This window comes from Varanus komodoensis, unplaced genomic scaffold, assembly GCF_004798865.1.
Source record: "Varanus komodoensis strain SLA01 unplaced genomic scaffold, ASM479886v1 scaffold2, whole genome shotgun sequence".
Lineage (NCBI taxonomy): Eukaryota > Metazoa > Chordata > Lepidosauria > Squamata > Varanidae > Varanus > Varanus komodoensis.
In genome coordinates this window covers 45,516,179-45,535,137 of record NW_025335568.1, presented here as the reverse complement: position 1 = coordinate 45,535,137, position 18,959 = coordinate 45,516,179, and the positions used below count along the sequence as shown (strand labels likewise).

Below are 18,959 nucleotides of genomic sequence, written 5' to 3'. Positions count from 1 at the left end.
CTTGAACCCTTAGAACTGTCAGACAATACGTAATGGACAATTGAGCTATAGTTATGCAACATTACACATGTTTATGCAGATGCATGCTCTGTTCAGTCAGTTCAATGGAACTTAATCTCAATGAAGAGTGCATAGGATTTCAGCCTACACCACTAATAAATTTCAATAGGTTCTTCCACCGAAATAACTACCCTCAAAAAATGCTTACCTTTGACTGCATCATGACCTCAAATTTAATTAAATACTATCATTTAAAAGATAGGGTTATGGTTACTGCACAATTCTCTTCCCTTTCCAAATGAAATTCCTAAGGAAAAGAGGTTAATGTAATGAACGTTAGACTGCAAGCCACTGAAGCATCTCTAAGGGTTAAAATGCTGATGCCAGTATGACCTTTATTCCAACATAATGACAGCATGAATATTTAACCTTAGCTGTTACTTTAAAAAAGTTTATAATAATTTTGCAAGGATTATTTGTGCCAATATGTTTTGACTTACCATTTCTACACTTAAAAAGGGTGGAATACAAGCACCAAAAGCAGACAAGGGGGGAACCCTTCTGATGTTATTGGTCTCCTGTCAGCCCCATCCAACATGGCCAGTGGTCATTGGTAATATAAACACATAACCATTTGATACAAGTTGTAGTCCCATCCATGTCACCCCTAGAGATCTCAAGACATAATCATGTTTACTGATTAAATCAAGATATTTACTAGTAAATATCAATACTGCTGTCTCTGCATTGTGGCTGTAGGTAGCATGTGAATTTCTACCCTGTGCAAGTACCACTTTGCCAGGTTCTCATCAGAAAGGCATATTTAGGTGAAGATTCAACCTAGCAAACAGGTGAAAGAATTAATAAAGCAGAAAAATGAATCAGCAACCTTTGTACAAACTTTCCCAGGCAGTTCACGTAAGTCATATCATTAATTAATCAAAGGGGCTATTGCTCTAACTCCACCCCAAAGAAAAGGACCATTGTTCACTCCCAGTTTTAGGAAGTTGTTGGATAGTATAAGGCAAAGGCAAATAGCTTATTTTTTATGCAAGACAAAAAAATCTGAGTGAGAGAGTTTACTGTAGATATGACGAGTTCACTAAAATAGACCTGATGTTTATATGAGTCTATAAATAGTTTCATGCAAAACACAAGCAGAAACCAGAAAGCTTAATTATGTTACTGCAGGATATATAACATGTTGCCAGTATATACACACAGAAAGTAAAGGGAAAATATTCTCCTACAGAAAGTTTTAGTTAGTAGCAAAAATGAAAAGAAGTTACCACTACTGGAATCACCACTATCAGGACTAACTTTATTCCAAAGGTCAGCTGGAGTCCTGCCTCAGTTGATGGCTTATAAAGAAAAAACTGATTCTACAGATATTCACTATTCTAGGGTGAGCAGAAGAAAAAGCTGTTGGAGCTTCTGTAGACATACACTAAAAAGGAAATGATCCATTGTTAAATCAGCTATGGTAACAAAAATCACTATTGGCTACTTGCTACCTAGACTTGTACTTGATCTAGACATATCCCAATGACTGCAGTATAAATTATAATTTGGGTCGTGTTATTCTTTTCCTGCCATTTCATACAAAAATTCAAGTGCCACTCAGTTCTAAAAATTCAGTTACTCTCAAATTCCTGATTGTACCACTTTCTTCTGGACTATTTGCAGTTTCTATGGATCATACAACATAAGTCACACTTGACAAATATCTTTCCACAACAAGAAAAAACTCAAAGGGGGTATGGAGTTGGTTGCAATGCCATTTATGTTTCAGAGGGTTTTTTTTACAACATTTATTTACAACATTCAGTGTCACTTTATAAAGTTCTCTAGGCGGCTTACAAAAGCCATAAGAACAATTAAAAATGGTAAAATGGTAAAGCAAGAGCTACATAAAATACAAAAACACAAAACTCATGGCATTCCAAAATTAAACACATAGATCTTGAAATTGAAAGTCCAAGGCTACTTAATTTGAAAAGCTCAACAGTTTGGGAGGTGAACCAATTTGGGAAGACCACTTCATAATTATGGTGTCACTGCTGCTCCAACCACTTGCAAGGTAACATACTAAAATAGGAGATCCTGTCTTAGGCCTGATTCAGATAAAAAATTAACCTGTAGAATAGTATTGTGATGATTAACAGGTATAAACCACTCGCTCATGCACTGACTGCTCCTTTTCCCCTTTCTTCACATGTAAGGGAAAGAAGTTTAATGTTTCTGTTGATTTTTTTTAAAGAAAAAACAATGTCCTAAAATGAAGCTTGCTCAAACCATAATCTAATTACACTATGGTACTAATGTGATAACTGAATATGCCATAGACCCTCATTTTCACTTATAACAGTAAATTTATCTATTTAAAAATAATGGTCAAACTTTGGCACACCCTTGTTCATCCTCACAAATGCTGTGCTTTGACTGAACCAAGCCTGTGTTTCAAACAGGGTTAGCAGCAGGCATAAGAATAAAACAGAATTTCCACATTCCCTTTTAATTGCACAGTGCTACAATTTACTGCAACAAAGGCAATGGAATTGATATTCTGCCTCCTGTTTCTCATAGTTTGGTTTCTAATTATATGAAAGTAATTAATATGCTAGGAAGCAGTGAAAATCATTCATACCATACTGATACAATATAATTTGAAGTATATTAAATGAACTACAAAATAACAATATATAGTACAATTAACAAGATAGATAACAAAGAAATTACAAATACAAAATATTATGAAATATACAAAACTGTAATCCAGAGAAAATGTAAAATTGCTTGCAGTCCATATATACAGAAAATATTTGTTCTTAACATTCTGAACAAATGAACTGTCCAGTGAACAGTCTATTAAATGACTGCAGATTAACCATATTTATGGGAAAGGTATTAGTAGTAAAAACAAACTAATTTGCTTCATTTGTAAACCTACAGCAATGTTTCACATGTGCTGGGCCTTTCAAATTGAATTTCAAAAATAATTATCCTTACAAGCAATGATGTTTAATAATTTATCCAAGCTGCAAAATACTGCTTAGAACAGATTTATACTGCAGCCTCTTCAAGTATATTGGCAGCAATATTTATACCACAGCCAAAATTAAGAGTTGACTCTATATTGACTACAGTTCATAATGAACTGTTAGTATAAAATATACATCCTATGTTGCCGATTGCTGCAAGCCATAGTTTAAAATCATAGTCCCAAATAGATTTGTTTGGAGATATACAGTTTGCTAGTTTTAACATTGTGGAAACCTATGGTTAATGAAATGGGTGAAAGAGGGAGCAAACCCGTGGTTATGAAAGAGAAAGGGGAGATAGGTGTCACAAGCGCAATCCAAATCTTCAAAGATGACCTTTTTTAAATATCTGAACTGAGCCACAATGGCCATCTACAATAGCCATTCCCAACCAGGGTCCTCCAGATATGTTGCACTGCACTGCAACAACCCTCATCCCCAGCTAACAAAGTCTACTTTGTAAAACAGAGCAGTCTCTGAACTATCCCTTTTAATCTCTGTATAAACCATGACACTATGTTTTATAAGATCCAATAATGTAAACATCAGCACAAACATTACTGTCTCTATAATACATTTTTCAAATATGAAACTGACTGTGTAGATCAGGAATTTTTCAAACCTAACTGGCAGCAACTTTCCTTTATGCATCATTAAGATCATTAATGCCTTACTCCTGTTTACTTAGATTTTAACTCTCTTTTGTTCTTCAAATGCTGATTGTTAAAACATCAAGAAAGGTTTATCTTTATAGTGAGGGGCCTGTGACTTTGGAAATGTTTGTTTGGACTTCAGTTCCCACCATTCCTGACTACTGGACATAATAGCTGTGGCTGTTAGAAGTCAGAGACCAACAACAGCTGTTTCTCTGCTGATCTACAGCATCAAAATGTACCAGCCTGAACTTAACGATTAAAAGGAAAACAAATTGTTTTTATCTTGAAAGTGAGACATTTCTATTAAACTGCTAAGCTGTGTAAAACTTCTAGGACAAACCGATCTAACAATAAGACACTATTATCACTTAGACATTCGTCCTTATAAGAAAATGTACATATTAAACTGTTTAGGTTACTTCTCTGATGTCTGCAACCTGTATAAGGCCAGCACAAGATGATAACACCATGTATTTAATGTATATTCTCAATGAAATTTCAGAAAGTACAACTCTCTACAGCACAGTAAACCTCACATCTATACAAGTGCAATGAGAATATGCCTCCATTATTCAAAATGTATGGTTTTGCAACTACCTATCAGGTTTGCACCTAGTGCTACTCCACAGCATATTGTACACTGCATTGATATCCCTCTACCTTGCAAGGAACCCAAGGCAAATTACATAGTCCACCTCCACTCCATTTTATTCTCACAACAACCCTGTGAGGTAACTGAGGCTAAGAGTGAGTGAACTTGACCCCATAAGCTTCCTGGCTCAGAGAGGAAGTCAATGACTCTACCATGTTAGGATTAACAAATTAAGATTTGTCAGGGTGGATATTTGGTTTATCCCTTATGGGCTGCTGAGTATTTTCTATATATCAGAAAGCTATTTAAATCATATGCACATGTAATAAGCTATAAATTAAGGTTTGATACATTATTACAATTCCTGCACTCCCAATATTTTCCAACATAAATAATGAGTAACACTTTTAAAAAGTGGAGATTCGGCCAACAGGATCCCATGGTTACTTACAGATCATGGGTTATGGAAAATTTGCACTCCATATAATGTGAAGTCAATACCTAAGGTTTCATACATAAACATGCACTAAACTACATACCTATGAGTGCTTAGTTCTAAGTATACATAGTAGAATTGCACTTTTAGCTGATCAACTCAGTCTTCCAAGAAAAAGCAAACAAGATGCCTGAATAAAGGTGAGCTCAACATTACAAAGCCTTACACAATTTTCTATGTGGCTGCTTTCTAATGGCAATCTAAACCCAGTTATTCCACAATGCTGAATTAACACAATTGAAACGTCAAACCTGTTTGCTTCAAAATAAAGCAAATATCTGGCATAAACAAAATAAGAATGTAGTTTAGGCTGAATAGTATTAAACATTATATGCTCCATAGTGCATTGACCTTCATCAAAACACTATAGCCAATATTTGTATTGTTTCTTATGGTGCTGTGTGAATTATTTCAGTCGTTTACTGTTGTTGAAAATGTTGATGTCAACATCATAGGCAAGTGAAATTAGAGTACAGCTAATGTTGCACTGACTCCCACTATGGTAAGTAAGAAAAGAGGACTCCAAATCACTCTCTGAATGTCATGGTCATTGTTTAAAATCAATTTTGTCAAGAGTTAGAAAAGAGCAATTTTACAATGTAAAGGTTTTTATTCATTCAATATTCATTCAAGAGATATACTTAAACTTCTGTGTTAAAAAACATAAACAAGGGAAAGGATTGATATAGGAATAAATCTCCTAGGAACCAAAACAAAAACAAAACACAGTCTTCCTGACAAAATTATAGCTTGGAGTACAACTGCAACAAATTATAAAGTATGCTGAAATAACCATGATTTAATACCTAAAATGCTTCAGACCACTGTCCTGAATATGAACACACACACTGTACTGATAATTCTTAGCAAACTGAACAATAAGCCTCTTATAATTTGAGTAACACTGCTTTTGGTTTGATAACAGTCTTATTCAAACTTTAAGAGGACTGCTGATAAAAATTGAAAACTAATTCTAACAAGTCACCTTGTCTTGGTCAACAGATGCCTTCTAGAATTTCAAGCATCTCAACTATTATTTATAATGAAGGTTTTTCTTGCATATACTTCAGGTAGTGCAAAGACTTATAGGCAGAAGTTTTTACCCCATTTTGATGAAGACTTACATGGACAGGCAAAGGTTTCTGAATTCCAAATCTTTTACAGGCACAAGGAACACCCCACTCTCAAAATAAGATGGATAGAATCCCTGACAGGATAATATAGTAGTAGATTTGTACAGATTACAAATGCATTCCACTGCTTTAAAGCAGCAGAGTTTGTTTTAGGTAGCATAACTGATTTTGAGGATTCAATTTTTAGCATCATTAGGAAGGGTGGCTGGGACACCTAATTGAATGGGTAGTCATATACCTAGAGTTATATTATTGAAGAAATCTAGAAAACAGCATACATCATATGGTGCAATATGCAACTGGCACCACCCTATAGCCACTATTTCACATCTGGCTCTAATTGGTGAATCTCAAACCCCCTCCCATCCCAAAAGCAGGTCCCACAAGGCTGCAATCTGTCCATTTCTGCATCAAGACACAAAAGAAAGAAAGAAGAATCTGAGGTGGCAGTCAAGAAGATGGAGGGACCCTTGCTTTTATATAGTATCCAGGGAAGGGAGTGGGGCTCCTACCAAAACACCTAGCTAGAGAATCTCTATCCATCTGATAACAGGCCCCATGCAAGTGTAGAGCCCATATGTGTGATGCACACAGACCACAAAGAAGAAAAGTAGCAACATGAACAAAGATGAAACAAGTACTTTAGTATTTAACATTAAACCACTGAGCCACTGTTGATCGAAAGGTCAACAGCTCGATTCTGCAGATACGATGAGCTCCCGTATTCTGCACCAGCTCCTTCCAATCTTGCAGTTCGAAAGCATACAAATGCAAGTAGATAAAAAGGTACCACTTCGGTGGGAAGGTAACAGGGTTCCGTGCACCGTGATGTTTAGTCGTGCTGGCCACATGACCATGGAAACTGTCTGCGAACAAATGCTGGCTCCCTTAGCTATGAAACGGAGATGCGCACCACCCCCAAGAGTCATACATGACTGGACTTTAATGTCATGGGTTACCTTTTTTACCTTACAGAAACAGAACCAGGTCTTACAAAGTGTTCTAGAATTATAGTGAAAAGAGATATAATCTAATTTATTTTTATTAGCAGCAATGCTGACTTGAGCATATATCAGAGATGGACATCTACTGAGACAGGGCAAAAAAAGGAGCCAGTGAACCTAGAATTCTATTTATGAAAAGAACAGAAAGCACATACTTATAACTTTTTGATTCAAGTATTTTCTTTCACTTATTTTTCCCCATTTAGCCCTCTTTTCTACCATCACCTTGAAGCAAAATGACACCTACCACAGGTGTTACATTATGAGCCCATCTTTATCAGTAATGCATGGTTCACGTTTCAGATATGTCATCTTATAGTTCTATGTCACAACTTAAGCACAGACATAAACATAAAGAGTATATTTTAAAAGCTACTGACAACATGAACATCAAAAGATACCGTAAATCCAGTGACAGCCTAACAAGAATAGCAGAACTATAAATGGTTGAAGACTGAACTAAGATTACTATCATGAGGCTTGTACCTCTTATGTCTTAATTCCAAATATCTGTCTCTACACCTGCAGTATAAACACAGCACAATCTTTTGTGATCACGTGTTCATCTGGGTGATGCACAATGTACCAACTTTTCTTATTTCCTACTACATAAGTATGGTTCCAATTCAAGGATTTAATAGATCAATGTTTAACATACTGGGCAGGTTTACAAAACATGTTAACCCACCCTCACATGAACTTTTTCCCCACACTGTGGGTAAAATTCCTTTGTGCCTAACACAATCCTTCATCTTCTCTTCTTTTTCCACTGTTTCAGGGAGTATAACTGATTCTGAGGATTTAATTTTTTAGCATCACTAGGAAGAGTGGCTGGAACTCCTAATTAAATGGGTAATCATACACCTATTGGCATGGTATTGAAGAAATATAGAAAACAGCATGCATCAAATGGAAATGATATGGCACTTCTTCTCTGACTACTTAAGAGGCTTATCCAGAGTCCTTAGATATCCCAAATACCTTAAAAATGCACATATATTTCTGTTCACAAACCTGAAAGAAAGAAAGAAAGAAAGAAAGAAAGAAAGAAAGAAAGAAAGAAAGAAAGATTGGGCAAGTCTGATCTGTAAGAGACTTACTATAGTTGTTAGAGTTTAGAGTCAGTCAGGAATTTTTCAAACCTATCTTGCAGCAACTTTCCTTTATGCATTATTATGGATTCATCCCTTACGCATCGTTTATGCCACTGGACCTTTAATGCAGTCATACATGAATGCAACTGTGCTAATTTCTAAAAACTTGAAGAATTTTGTTCAAGTAAAATTGTATAATTTAGTACAAGCAGTAAAATTTCACTTTCCATTATATTTCTAGTAGCCCATAACAGCTAGAAATAAAATATGTTGAAGACTATTTTAATATTCAAAATGACTACAGAAACAGACCCTAGATTTAACTACATCTGTGCACCAAATATATTAATAAAAGAATGGCATTTGTTGAAGAAACTATATTTTGTTTCCTAATGGAAGTATAAACTGATTTAAAAGATCAAAGTAAGGATTTATTTTCTACAGTATGGAAAAATACATATGACACAGATCTTGCAAATTAGTTGGGGTAAAATGTAACTGAGTACAGGGAACAAAAGATATAGTAACATTTCTAATACAGTGATTTCTTACTAGTTAATGTTATGACTGGCATAGACAGAAGTATGTGCTAGTAATAGTTCTGAGTTATTTTGACAATGCAGCCTGTCAATCTCTGATCAAGTTGTCTAGACTGCAAAGATGCTATCTTCACTCAAAATTCTGCTGGAGATGAAATAGTAATAATTTGTATGTAAAACTGTGATAGAAATAGCAAAATGGCAATGGTACAATCAAACTAGTTATGATACAGCTAACTACTTATAGCCTGTTTTCACATTCTTAGCCAGGTAAAGAAGTGCAAAGCATTCCTCTGTGATAAATACTTCCCTAACCCTTCCTTTGAATATGTAGCTGTATTATGTAATGAATCAGATGACAGAATATGTTTAGTTAAATCATTATGGACAATGGATTTTTACCTTCTCTTTCTATCAACTCAGAAATCAACACCAAATCATGCAACAAATTATTCCTGATACCCTTCTTCTCTTTGTATATCTTTGTGGTGTTGTTGTTGTTATATTTATCTATCCTGCCTAAACCCGTTGGAATTCAAGGAGGCTCTCAACATTAAAACTTTATACATTTAAACCATTCATAGCCACATACAAAAGTAAAAAGACTAGAACTAGTCTAACACAGACTCAGCGGTCCAGACTATTTCCAAATGCCTGCTAGAACTAAAGGTTTTGCCTGCCTTTAGAAATATAGCAGGAAGGGCCCAAACCTAGACACCCTGGCAAAGGAATTCCACAGCCTTGGAGCAGCCGCTAAGAAGGTTCTTGCCTGTGTTCCCACCAAGTGTGCCCGTGAATGTGGTGGGGAAGAGTTTAGAGCACAGGAGAAGGCAAAGGCCATCCACTGGATGCACTTAATCCTTAGAGCTCAGAGGATCATAGGCAGCAAAACAGGATGAGCAAAATGAGTCTTGGTGAGCAAAATCACAGACAAGTTGTGAATAAGCAGCAAAGCTACTGAAAGCAGGACCATAGTGTTTGAAAATCATTATTACTATAAATTGTTAACTGTTTATTCCAATCACTGGCCTTGTTGAATAAATTTTTATATTTAAATACCTATATTCTTGTCTGGGTGGATTTAATATTAGCGATTTACTCCACATACTAGGGATGTAAAAGGAAAAGTCCTATTGTACTGTATAAATCAGTAAATGCTTTTTTCTTTAAGCAAGTTCTGGGAAAATTCTGGACCAGAGGCAGAATTTTATAGGGAACCTTGAGTTACATTACAATCACATTAATTGGTTTACATTATTTGGATCATACTTGCCACATCCGACATAATTACCTCATCTTTGGCAGTGATATTCTTGCTTACTTAGAACACTAAAAGGAGGCACCAAACTTGTACTACATTATTATCAGTAAACACAGCACTCATCTATTTGTAGAAAATCTTTCTCCTTTCACTAAGAGAATGGAATCTGATTAAAGAAAAAACTGGCACACAAATCAAAGTATGCTTTCAGAGTAGTATCTATAAAAAGAAACCTAGAAGTAGTAGCACAATCTCTCAAGAATTCTTGTTCATCCTTGTCCAGGACCAACAATATTTTAAAATTATTGTTTCTTGTTGAGAAAAAAACAAAAATGTTATGGCATTCATTACTCAACATGCCCCAGCATAAAGATGGGTATTTCTATACAACAGATGGAAAACAAAAATAACTTTAGTTGTTAGTAATTAGTAACTTTTGAAGTCATATTATATTCATATTTCAAAAACAGAAAGCAGCATGTGCCACATTATAAAAATGCCACCAGAGCACTGAAATAAATCACCACATTTAAACCAGAGACTACTACATTAGCTAGTTTGTCTTTTCTTACTTCAGCCAAACATACTTTCAACTTTCTAAAGCTTTGATGTTTTGTATTATTTATTATTAATTTATAATAATTATTAATTCATTGACAATTAATTAATTAGCTATTTATTAATAATTTCATTTTTATATCACCCAATAGCTGAGGCTCCCTGGCGATTAACAAAAATTAAATTAAACAAAAGTTAAAACACACACACAAACAAAAATTAATTTAAAATGACAAAACCATAATAGCAATTGCAATTGAATCAGCATAGAAGCATAGCAGCAGTGAAGAATATAATACTATATATAAAAACAAAGTTTCAAAGTTGCACTGTTAACATGCAGGAAAAATAGAAAAAAAGTAAAAGTTGCACTGTTAACATGCTGGAAAAACTGGCATTTGAAAGAATGTAAAGTAGGTGTCAGGCACACCTTTTCGACAAGATCCTTCCACAATCAGGATGCCATAACATAAAAGTCTCTCCACCTTGTAGCTACCCACCTCACCTCCTTAGGAAATGTCTTCTGGAGAAGAATCTCCAAAGATGATCTTAGGGTCTGGCAGGGGCATATGTGAGGCAATCTAGCAGGTAATCTGCCCCCAAGCCTTTCAGGACTAGCCTTTTGAATGGGCCTGGATTTCAGTCCTCAGTCAGCCAGCACAGCTAGAAGAGGACTGCATAATATGTTCTCACAAGCCAGTTCTCATTAACGGTTTAGCTGCCCTATTTTAGAACAGCTCAAGTTTCCAGACTGTTTTCAAAGGCAGTGTTTTCAATACAGTGCATTTCAGTAATCCAAATGAGAGGTTACCAGAACATGGATAACTGTAACTAGGGACTCTCTCTCTCCAGATAGGGTCATAGTTGGCATATTATATTAAGCTGATAAAAGATGCTCCATGCCACTTTGTTTGTGCCTCAAGTGTCAACTCTCCATCCAGGAGTACCTCCAAACTACAAACCTTGTTTTTTAAGGGAGTTCAGCTCCATCCAGAACAGGTTGAATATCACCTGGACAGATAAACTACCTACTAACAGCAGCTCCATCTTGTCTGGATTGAATCTCAGTTTGTTGGCCATCCTCTCATCCATTACCATACTCAGACACTGATTCATAGTACCCACTGGCTCATCTGGACTTGAGAGAAGTGTAGCTGAGTGTCACTTGCATATTGGTGGTACCTCAGCACATATATCCTGATAACCTATAGTTAACATTCTCTAGGTTCAGGTTAGGCTTTTTCAGAGCAACTTATTTACAGCCACTTTTAAAGAGGCAGGTACCACTCTCTTCTCAAGGATGCATTTATAGCCTCCTCAACCCAAGTAGAAATCTCTTCCTTAGTTTCCCCTGGGTGCCCTTCAGAGGCTCGGAGAGTGGCAACTAGGGAGCGAATGTTTTCTGTGGTGGCCCCCATCTTTGGAAAACTTTCCTACCATAGCATACCTGGCACTGGATTTGCCATTTTTGAAAGCAGGTTAATACAGCCCTCTTTGTAGAGGCCTTTAAAAATCTCTCAGGATTTTATCCAGGGGCTTTTTTCTTTTCCTTCTTAGCCAGATCTATCTATTGTAAGACAGAAACCAGCAGGTAAGTATCAGCTTTTAGGAATCCACTGTGCTAAATGAGAACTCTGGACAGTCAAGTCTCAATAAGCTTCGGCGAATGGGCGGCATAAAAACGTTTTAATAAATAAAATAAATAAATAAAATAACCAACACCTACTGTATTCACTTGTTCTGAATTTTGGCTCACTGTGAATGAGCTGCTTGCTAAACCATGCAGCCCATTTATTCCCACTTTGCTCCTACCCACCGCAGTGACGGCTAACCAAACCAGAAGAAAACATAGGAAGTTGCTTTATACTCAGACCACAGGACCATCTAAGTCCATATTGGTGTCATGGATGGACACACACAGAATTAAAATTTGAAAGAACAAAACCATAATTGCAATTGCTGTTATTCAGCACAGAAGCAGAGCAGTAGTACAGAATAAAATGTTATATATAAAAACAAAGTTTAAAAGTTAGGTTGTTAAGACACTAGAAAGATAAAAAGGTCTTTACCTGGCACCCAAAAGAATACAAAGTATGTGCCAGGAACACCTCTTTGAAGAGCTCATTCCAAAACTGAGGTGCCAGAATATAAAAGGTCCTTGTCCTGGTAGCCACTAGCCTTACTTCCTTTGGAAGGGGTTCCAGGAGAAGGACCCCCCACCCCCCAAGAGGACCTCAGGGTCTGGGCAGGCACATATGGGAGGAGACAGCGACAGATCTCTCACTACCTAAAGATGGCAGGTATTGAACTTGGAACATTTTGCATGCAAAATATGTGCTCTAAAGCATGTTCCCTTTCTGCTTTAAGTATGGTCTGTTTAGTGTACCATCCATACCAGAACTCTTGGTTTATTACTCAGACAAGCCAAAATTGAAAGCCAAAAATTGGTATTCCTCACACTAGAGTACCTACTCAACAAAGTGAGAAAACTGTTTGACAAAGCCAAATTGATATTCAGCAAGAATCTACCACAGGACAGACCAAGAAGAGAAAACAACAAAATACCAACCTACAATTTCCAGTTAAATCCACTCAAACATATAATCAAGTAGAATAGAAAAGAGTTGGAAGAAATTTGAAGGAGCCTGTAAGGCCATTCAATCCAACCCTGTGCTCCACTTCCACATGTGGTCACCCATCTGCCAGCAGGCCCACTTTTCTAGCTTAGCAAATGCAAGCTCAATATACAGCTATGGAGGCAGATAATTATCAGCAGTCCAACCTGTACAATGGAACATTCCTTTCATAAACCTTGAATGGTAGACCTGTACTTGCTTATAGATGGCCCCTCTAAGTTATGGTCAGCTACTCACTAGCAACAGGCCATATTATCAGAATATAAACACATGACCAGATCCTGCAATGGACTCAGATGCCCATTATCTCCATATCGACTCTGGAAACACTATTACAGGTTCTAATAATATTACCTAATTTCATACTAGGGACCCATTCACATAGTCCAATGTGGTACACCATTTTCTGTCAGCAACAACCTTCTACATTCTACACAGGATAACCAAGCCAGTTACTACAGAATATAATAAAGGGACACAAATCTGAAATCAGAAATATTCAAAAACCAGTGAAAGAATGCTCCAGCCACCCAAAACATTCTGTCACTGACCTTAAAATGGTCATTGAGGAACAAACAGACTTTAAAGAGAAATTAGATCAAAAGACTGCTGAGTTATCAAAAGGTTTCATTCTATTGACTAAAGTCTGAATTGTGATTAAGGAAACTGATCAAGCTATGACCTGGTTCACATGTAACACCTACCCATGTGTCATTTAAATCACAGGTAGCCATTGCTATGTAGAATTGCATTCCTGGATTATTTGCTGTGACCCAGAACTCTAGGTGAAGGAGAAACAATCCTGGTTTTAACCTGTGGTTTATTGTTTTGTTAAAATAAAACAGTTATGGTCCAGTAACTCTGAAGAACAAGTACCTCAGAAGAACAGGGCATTCCTGGCTCGTTTTGCAAATTGTTCACAACTCACCTATGGTTTAAGCAACCAGTAGAAGTCAAGATATGTGACCTCTGGCCAATGTAAGTTAATTGGCTTAACACAACATGGCAGTAGACATTAGAAGCATCTACACTGCAAATTATCATAATGTGACTGTCACTTTTTGTATTTCCAAAAATGGAAATTTTTCTCTAAATTCTGTTTGCAGCATATATACTGCATATAAATCTGAAACTCCCCATGATATACCATGCATCTGATGAAGTGGGCTATAGTCCACAAAAGCTTTTGCAAGAATAAATTTGTTAATCTCTAAAGTGCCACAATATTATTCCTGTATTTAATACAACAGACTAATGCTGCTATCCTCTGAAATTTGATTCCTGACTGAAGAAGAGAAGTGAACCTCTTCTTATACAAATTTGCTAGTGATGTTGATATTTTAAATTTTGAAACTGCTCATTCTTCTGTTGCAAACAGTTTAAGGTCTATTATTTACTCCTGATAGAAACATACAAACAGACCAAGGCAGAATGGGTCTCCTGGCCATCTAGTCTGACCCCCAGCTCTAGCTGGCTCCACTCATGACATGCCTACCATGTGCATATCCAGCCTATCCTTAAACACCCTCACCGATGGGGCTTCAACTACTTCCCATGGAAGCCCATCCCATGCCCTAGGGGTCCTGACCATCAGGAAGTATTTCCTGGCATCCACCTTGAATTTTGGTTTGCAGATCTTTGCTCAATTGGAACGTTTTCTGCCCTCTACCACAGGGAGGAAAAGGTCATGACCCACCTCTGCATGACACCTCCTCACATACCTGTATGTCGCTAACAGGTCCCCTCGGAGTCTCCTCTTCTCATGGCTGAAAAGACCCAGCTCCCTCAGTCTCTCCTAATATGATTTACCCTGCAAACCACCCACCATCCTTGTGGTTCCATGCTGCTCTGATTCCAACCTTGTTATACCCCTCTTGTAATTAGGGGCCCAGAACTGAACACAATACTCCAGTTGCAGGTGCACCAGAGTCATATACAGTGGAAGTAATAACTATCTCGATCTAGAAGCCATGCTTCTGGCTATGCAACAGAGGGTGGCATTTGCCCTCTTGACTACCATATCACACTGCTGACTCATGTTTAGCCCTCGGTTGACCAGCACCCCAAGATCCTTTTCACAAGTGCTGCTCTCCAGCCACTTGTCCCCTAGCCTGTACTAATGACACACATCCCTATGTCTCAAGTGCAAGGCCTTGCACTGAACTTGGATTAGGTATCCATTTGCTTCTTTCCAAGCCTGTGATTCTTCTTTAAAATAAAGTTTAGCGGACAACTTTATGCTTATGTTGCTAGATTTTGCACTAAAATATGATGAAAGCAACCTAAAATGAATGTGTTAAGTTCAAGATGACAAAGGCTACTGTCACTTGAAGGCAAGAATAAAAATTATAGCACAATATTAGCATGCTTAATTTTTGAGCATTTAGGTCCAAATTTATTTGATTATGAGTATCAAATAAAATTGTCTTTCAGTAATTTACAATATAACAAAATAGAGAAGAGTAATTATTAAGAGGCAGAGGTGTGGAATTGTCTGTCTAGAAAAACTGCTAGTCTGCTTCTGAACCTCTGAGTCAAGACAGTTCTCAGATCAATCAAGTCTAGCTATTGAGAAGATAATGCAAAACTATGTAGCTACAATGACACACACACTACCAGCCAGAACATTAATAAGGCTGGGGAAAAGGACTTATCATCACTCTCCAGCATTGCCCATTTTCTGATACCAGTGCCTCTGTGAAAGACAAATGAAGGTGCCAGCAGCAAACAATCTAGAATGGTGAACCATCCCCAAGTTTTCCACTGTATTTCAACCAGACTGCTGTGATCCTAGGACTGGAGCAAGACCAACAGTAACATTGACAAGTTAATTAGCTTTTTATGGCTATTAATTGCAACCTTTTGTTTGCACTCGACTGTATCATTTCATTGTGACATTGATCTGACTTCTTGATTCTGTCCTATTAAAATCTGTTTGAGTGCTTTTAATTAACTCTTTATTATGTATTTTAACATTTATTGTGAGCTGCTATGGTACAGTCCAACATGGAGAAAGTGGCATATAAATTAAACTAAAGAGCATGCCTAGAACTGTACTGTGAGCAACTGTATCTTGGCATATATAATATTCTACCACCAAGCAAAAATCATACATACCAGCATGTATCTATTTATTCCAAAATTTGATTATATCTTCTCATCAAAATCCAGTTAATAAAGGCTGAGAATACAATCCTGTACATGTTTAAACACACTTAAGATTGTATGCTAATACGGAGGAAAACTGTACTCTCACAGATAGCCGTACTCAAATATTAGCCAAGTTCTTTCTGTGCAAGGCATCTTAGTCCCCAGCTCTTATGTTAACAGATAAGAAATCTACCAGTGCCACTCTGCAGTGCTCATTCTGAGTGAATATACCTGAAGAGGGCAAAAAGGGCAGATCAAAATAGAAAATTCCTGTTAGGCTGTATCATACCCAATAACAGTAGATGCTTCAGGTATATGAAATACATATTGACAGGAAAAGAACTTCTTCAAAATTGTATTTCATTCTAAATATTATTAAATTCTTCAATTTCCATCAGGTCAAATGAACTTTCAAGTAACTGATAAGAGTAAATATTAAAACTCATATGTTCGGTATGATAAATACTGGGTTGAACCCACTAAAGATGAAGGTTATGAACATGTTTCTTACCACAAATGTACTAGGTGTGGTCTCATCTCTCAGCCCCAGACTGCTAGCAATTTGGAGTTAATAATACTGACTTCCCTTGCAGAGCTGTTATAAGAGGTTTATCAATATGCATAAGTGAAACACTTAGAACACACAAAAGCAGTATAGAAATGCTGTTTGTTATTAGTTATACCTACATTTTTTCCTATAAATCACTACAGTTTTACTACATCACTACAAAGAGTAATTCATTTGTTTCAGTTTTGCAGAAGGATATGGGCTTTCAAATTACACTGAACTTTCCCAGGCTCACAGGATGTAACAGAAGTTGCTCTGCCAAACCTACCTTCCCCATACACACATTGCTAGTGCAAGAACTTGGTAGCATCAGCAAAGTAACTGATCAATCAGTTCTTACTTAAGACAGGGGTTCTAAGTCTACTGATGAGAGCACATCACATGTTTTGCAACCAGGAAGTCCCAGGTTCACTTACCAGCATCTCCAGTTCAGATAATGTCAGGTAACGAGGCTGAAAAAGTTCACGATTGCACAGGTGTTCACTCAGACTAGATAGTAGCAATGGTTTAAGGCAGCTTTATATATTCAGCATGATCCTTTGGCACCAAGGCAATCCAGTACAGGTGACAATAGCCTAATCACAAGGTACTGAGCATGTTATACAACAGGCACTATGATCCTAACAGCTGACCACTTCAATGAGCCAAAGCATGCAAAAGCAAAAATCAACTGCTTCACAAATGTTTCTGCAATGCATAAAAATTTGCAGACAGTTCTGCAGCCAATATACAACAAACCAATTTTCCTCCCTTAAGGTGGAACAACACAGCAATCCATCTTTATGCTCACCACACCGAAACTGGCATTCAACCAAGATGACAGCAACAAGAACTCAAAGTCATTTGGAGAAAGCACTGGACTCCTGAAAAAAACAGGAGTGCCATAGCTGTGCTCACTGTTTTTTTTTTCCAGTCACACACCCCCTTCTCCAAAATAATCTAGACTTGTTTCCTATCTCCTGTTCTACTTACAATGTTCTGAAAAACAATAAACGGCAACATCTCGGTCTTTCCTCTCCTAAAATAAACTGCACAGTCACATGAGAGAAACTGAGGCACAGAAGGAAAGTGCTGAATAACACACAATGAAGCATTGGGAGCTGGAGCCAGGAGTGCTTGTCTTCTCTGTCACCTCATGACCCAAAGCTTTTTCAATAGTCAGTTAATGGGGAAAGGGGAAGAAAGAAGGAGCGCATGTTATTCAACGAAGCACGAAACGCATGTAAATAGTGCTGGAGGACCTACATTTCGAAGCAAACCTTTGGAAGGCCTGGTCGTGCAAAACTGTAATCCGGAGCAGGTATTAGCCTAATCATACTGACGTCTTAATGAATGCCAAAGCAATCCTCGGCCGGCCGGGCCTGCTGAGGGACGGGAGAAGGAATCTCGCCAGTTTCGTTGCTGAAGTAACATAAGAGTACCAGCCAGACAGAAAACCACAACTGACGGTGAGGCTATCCAGAGGCCAACCGACTCCACCTGGAGCGGCTCCGCTGCGGCAGCCTTGGTTGGGTCCGGTGAAGGCGGCCCAGGACGTGCGGACACCGCCTCAGACGGGCGCCGGGCCCGGGACACCGCCTCAGACGGGCGCCGGGAGGGCCCGCGGCAACGGACGACCGAGCCCCCGCCCCGACCTTCGCCCGTCTTCGCCGCCGGCCCCTTACCTCCGCTAACATCATTACTCGCGGTGGAAGCCTGCGGCTCTAGCCCCGCCGCATGGTGCGTCCGCTCCTGCCGCAGCCCGCAACGTCTGCGCTCGCCTCCCGCCGCAAGAGAAACGGCGCCAGCCGGCTGTCACCCTGCTCAGCGGCCCCTCCGAATCGCCAGCCCCATAACAGCCGTCGCCACCGCCTCCGCAGGTCGCTCCAGAGAGGCGGCCATCTTGAAAAGGCTACGTGAGACGCCGCCGCCGCTCCGGCTCTGCCCGGCGCGGCCGCCCATTGGGGCGGCGAGAAACGGGGCAGGCCTTTCTGGCCCAATTGTGCTTTCCCCGCGGCCCTCCTCTCGGTGCGCCGCTAAGGCAGCTTCCCTCGCGGCGCGCAGACAGGCTCGCTCTCCCGCCCGCTCTCCCTCGATTTTTCCGTGTACAGGGCGCTGGCTGTGTAACTCGGGTGTAGGGCAGCAGCACGTGAGAAAGAGTGACGCACCAGTAGTGCGGGATATAAACCCAAGGACCCAGGTTCAGAGTTCCGCTCAGATTGAGACAGTGTCTCTACCGGTCTAACCGACTT

General features: G+C 38.5%; 1 protein-coding gene across 8 annotated transcripts in view; it reads right to left on the bottom strand.

The window, feature by feature from the left end:
• SNX13 (sorting nexin 13) overlaps positions 1-18,625 on the bottom strand; it is an 89,455-nt gene extending 70,830 nt beyond the window's left edge. For all 8 annotated transcript variants that reach the window (XR_006414616.1, XR_006414617.1, XM_044429361.1 and 5 more), the window contains exon 1: positions 18,393-18,625. Coding sequence is in view for 5 of the 8 variants with exons in the window: in XM_044429361.1 (XP_044285296.1) it covers positions 18,393-18,407 (15 nt within the window). In the remaining 3 variants the exon portion in view is untranslated. The remainder of the gene's footprint in view (positions 1-18,392) is intronic.
• Between the last annotated feature and the right edge of the window lie 334 nt (positions 18,626-18,959).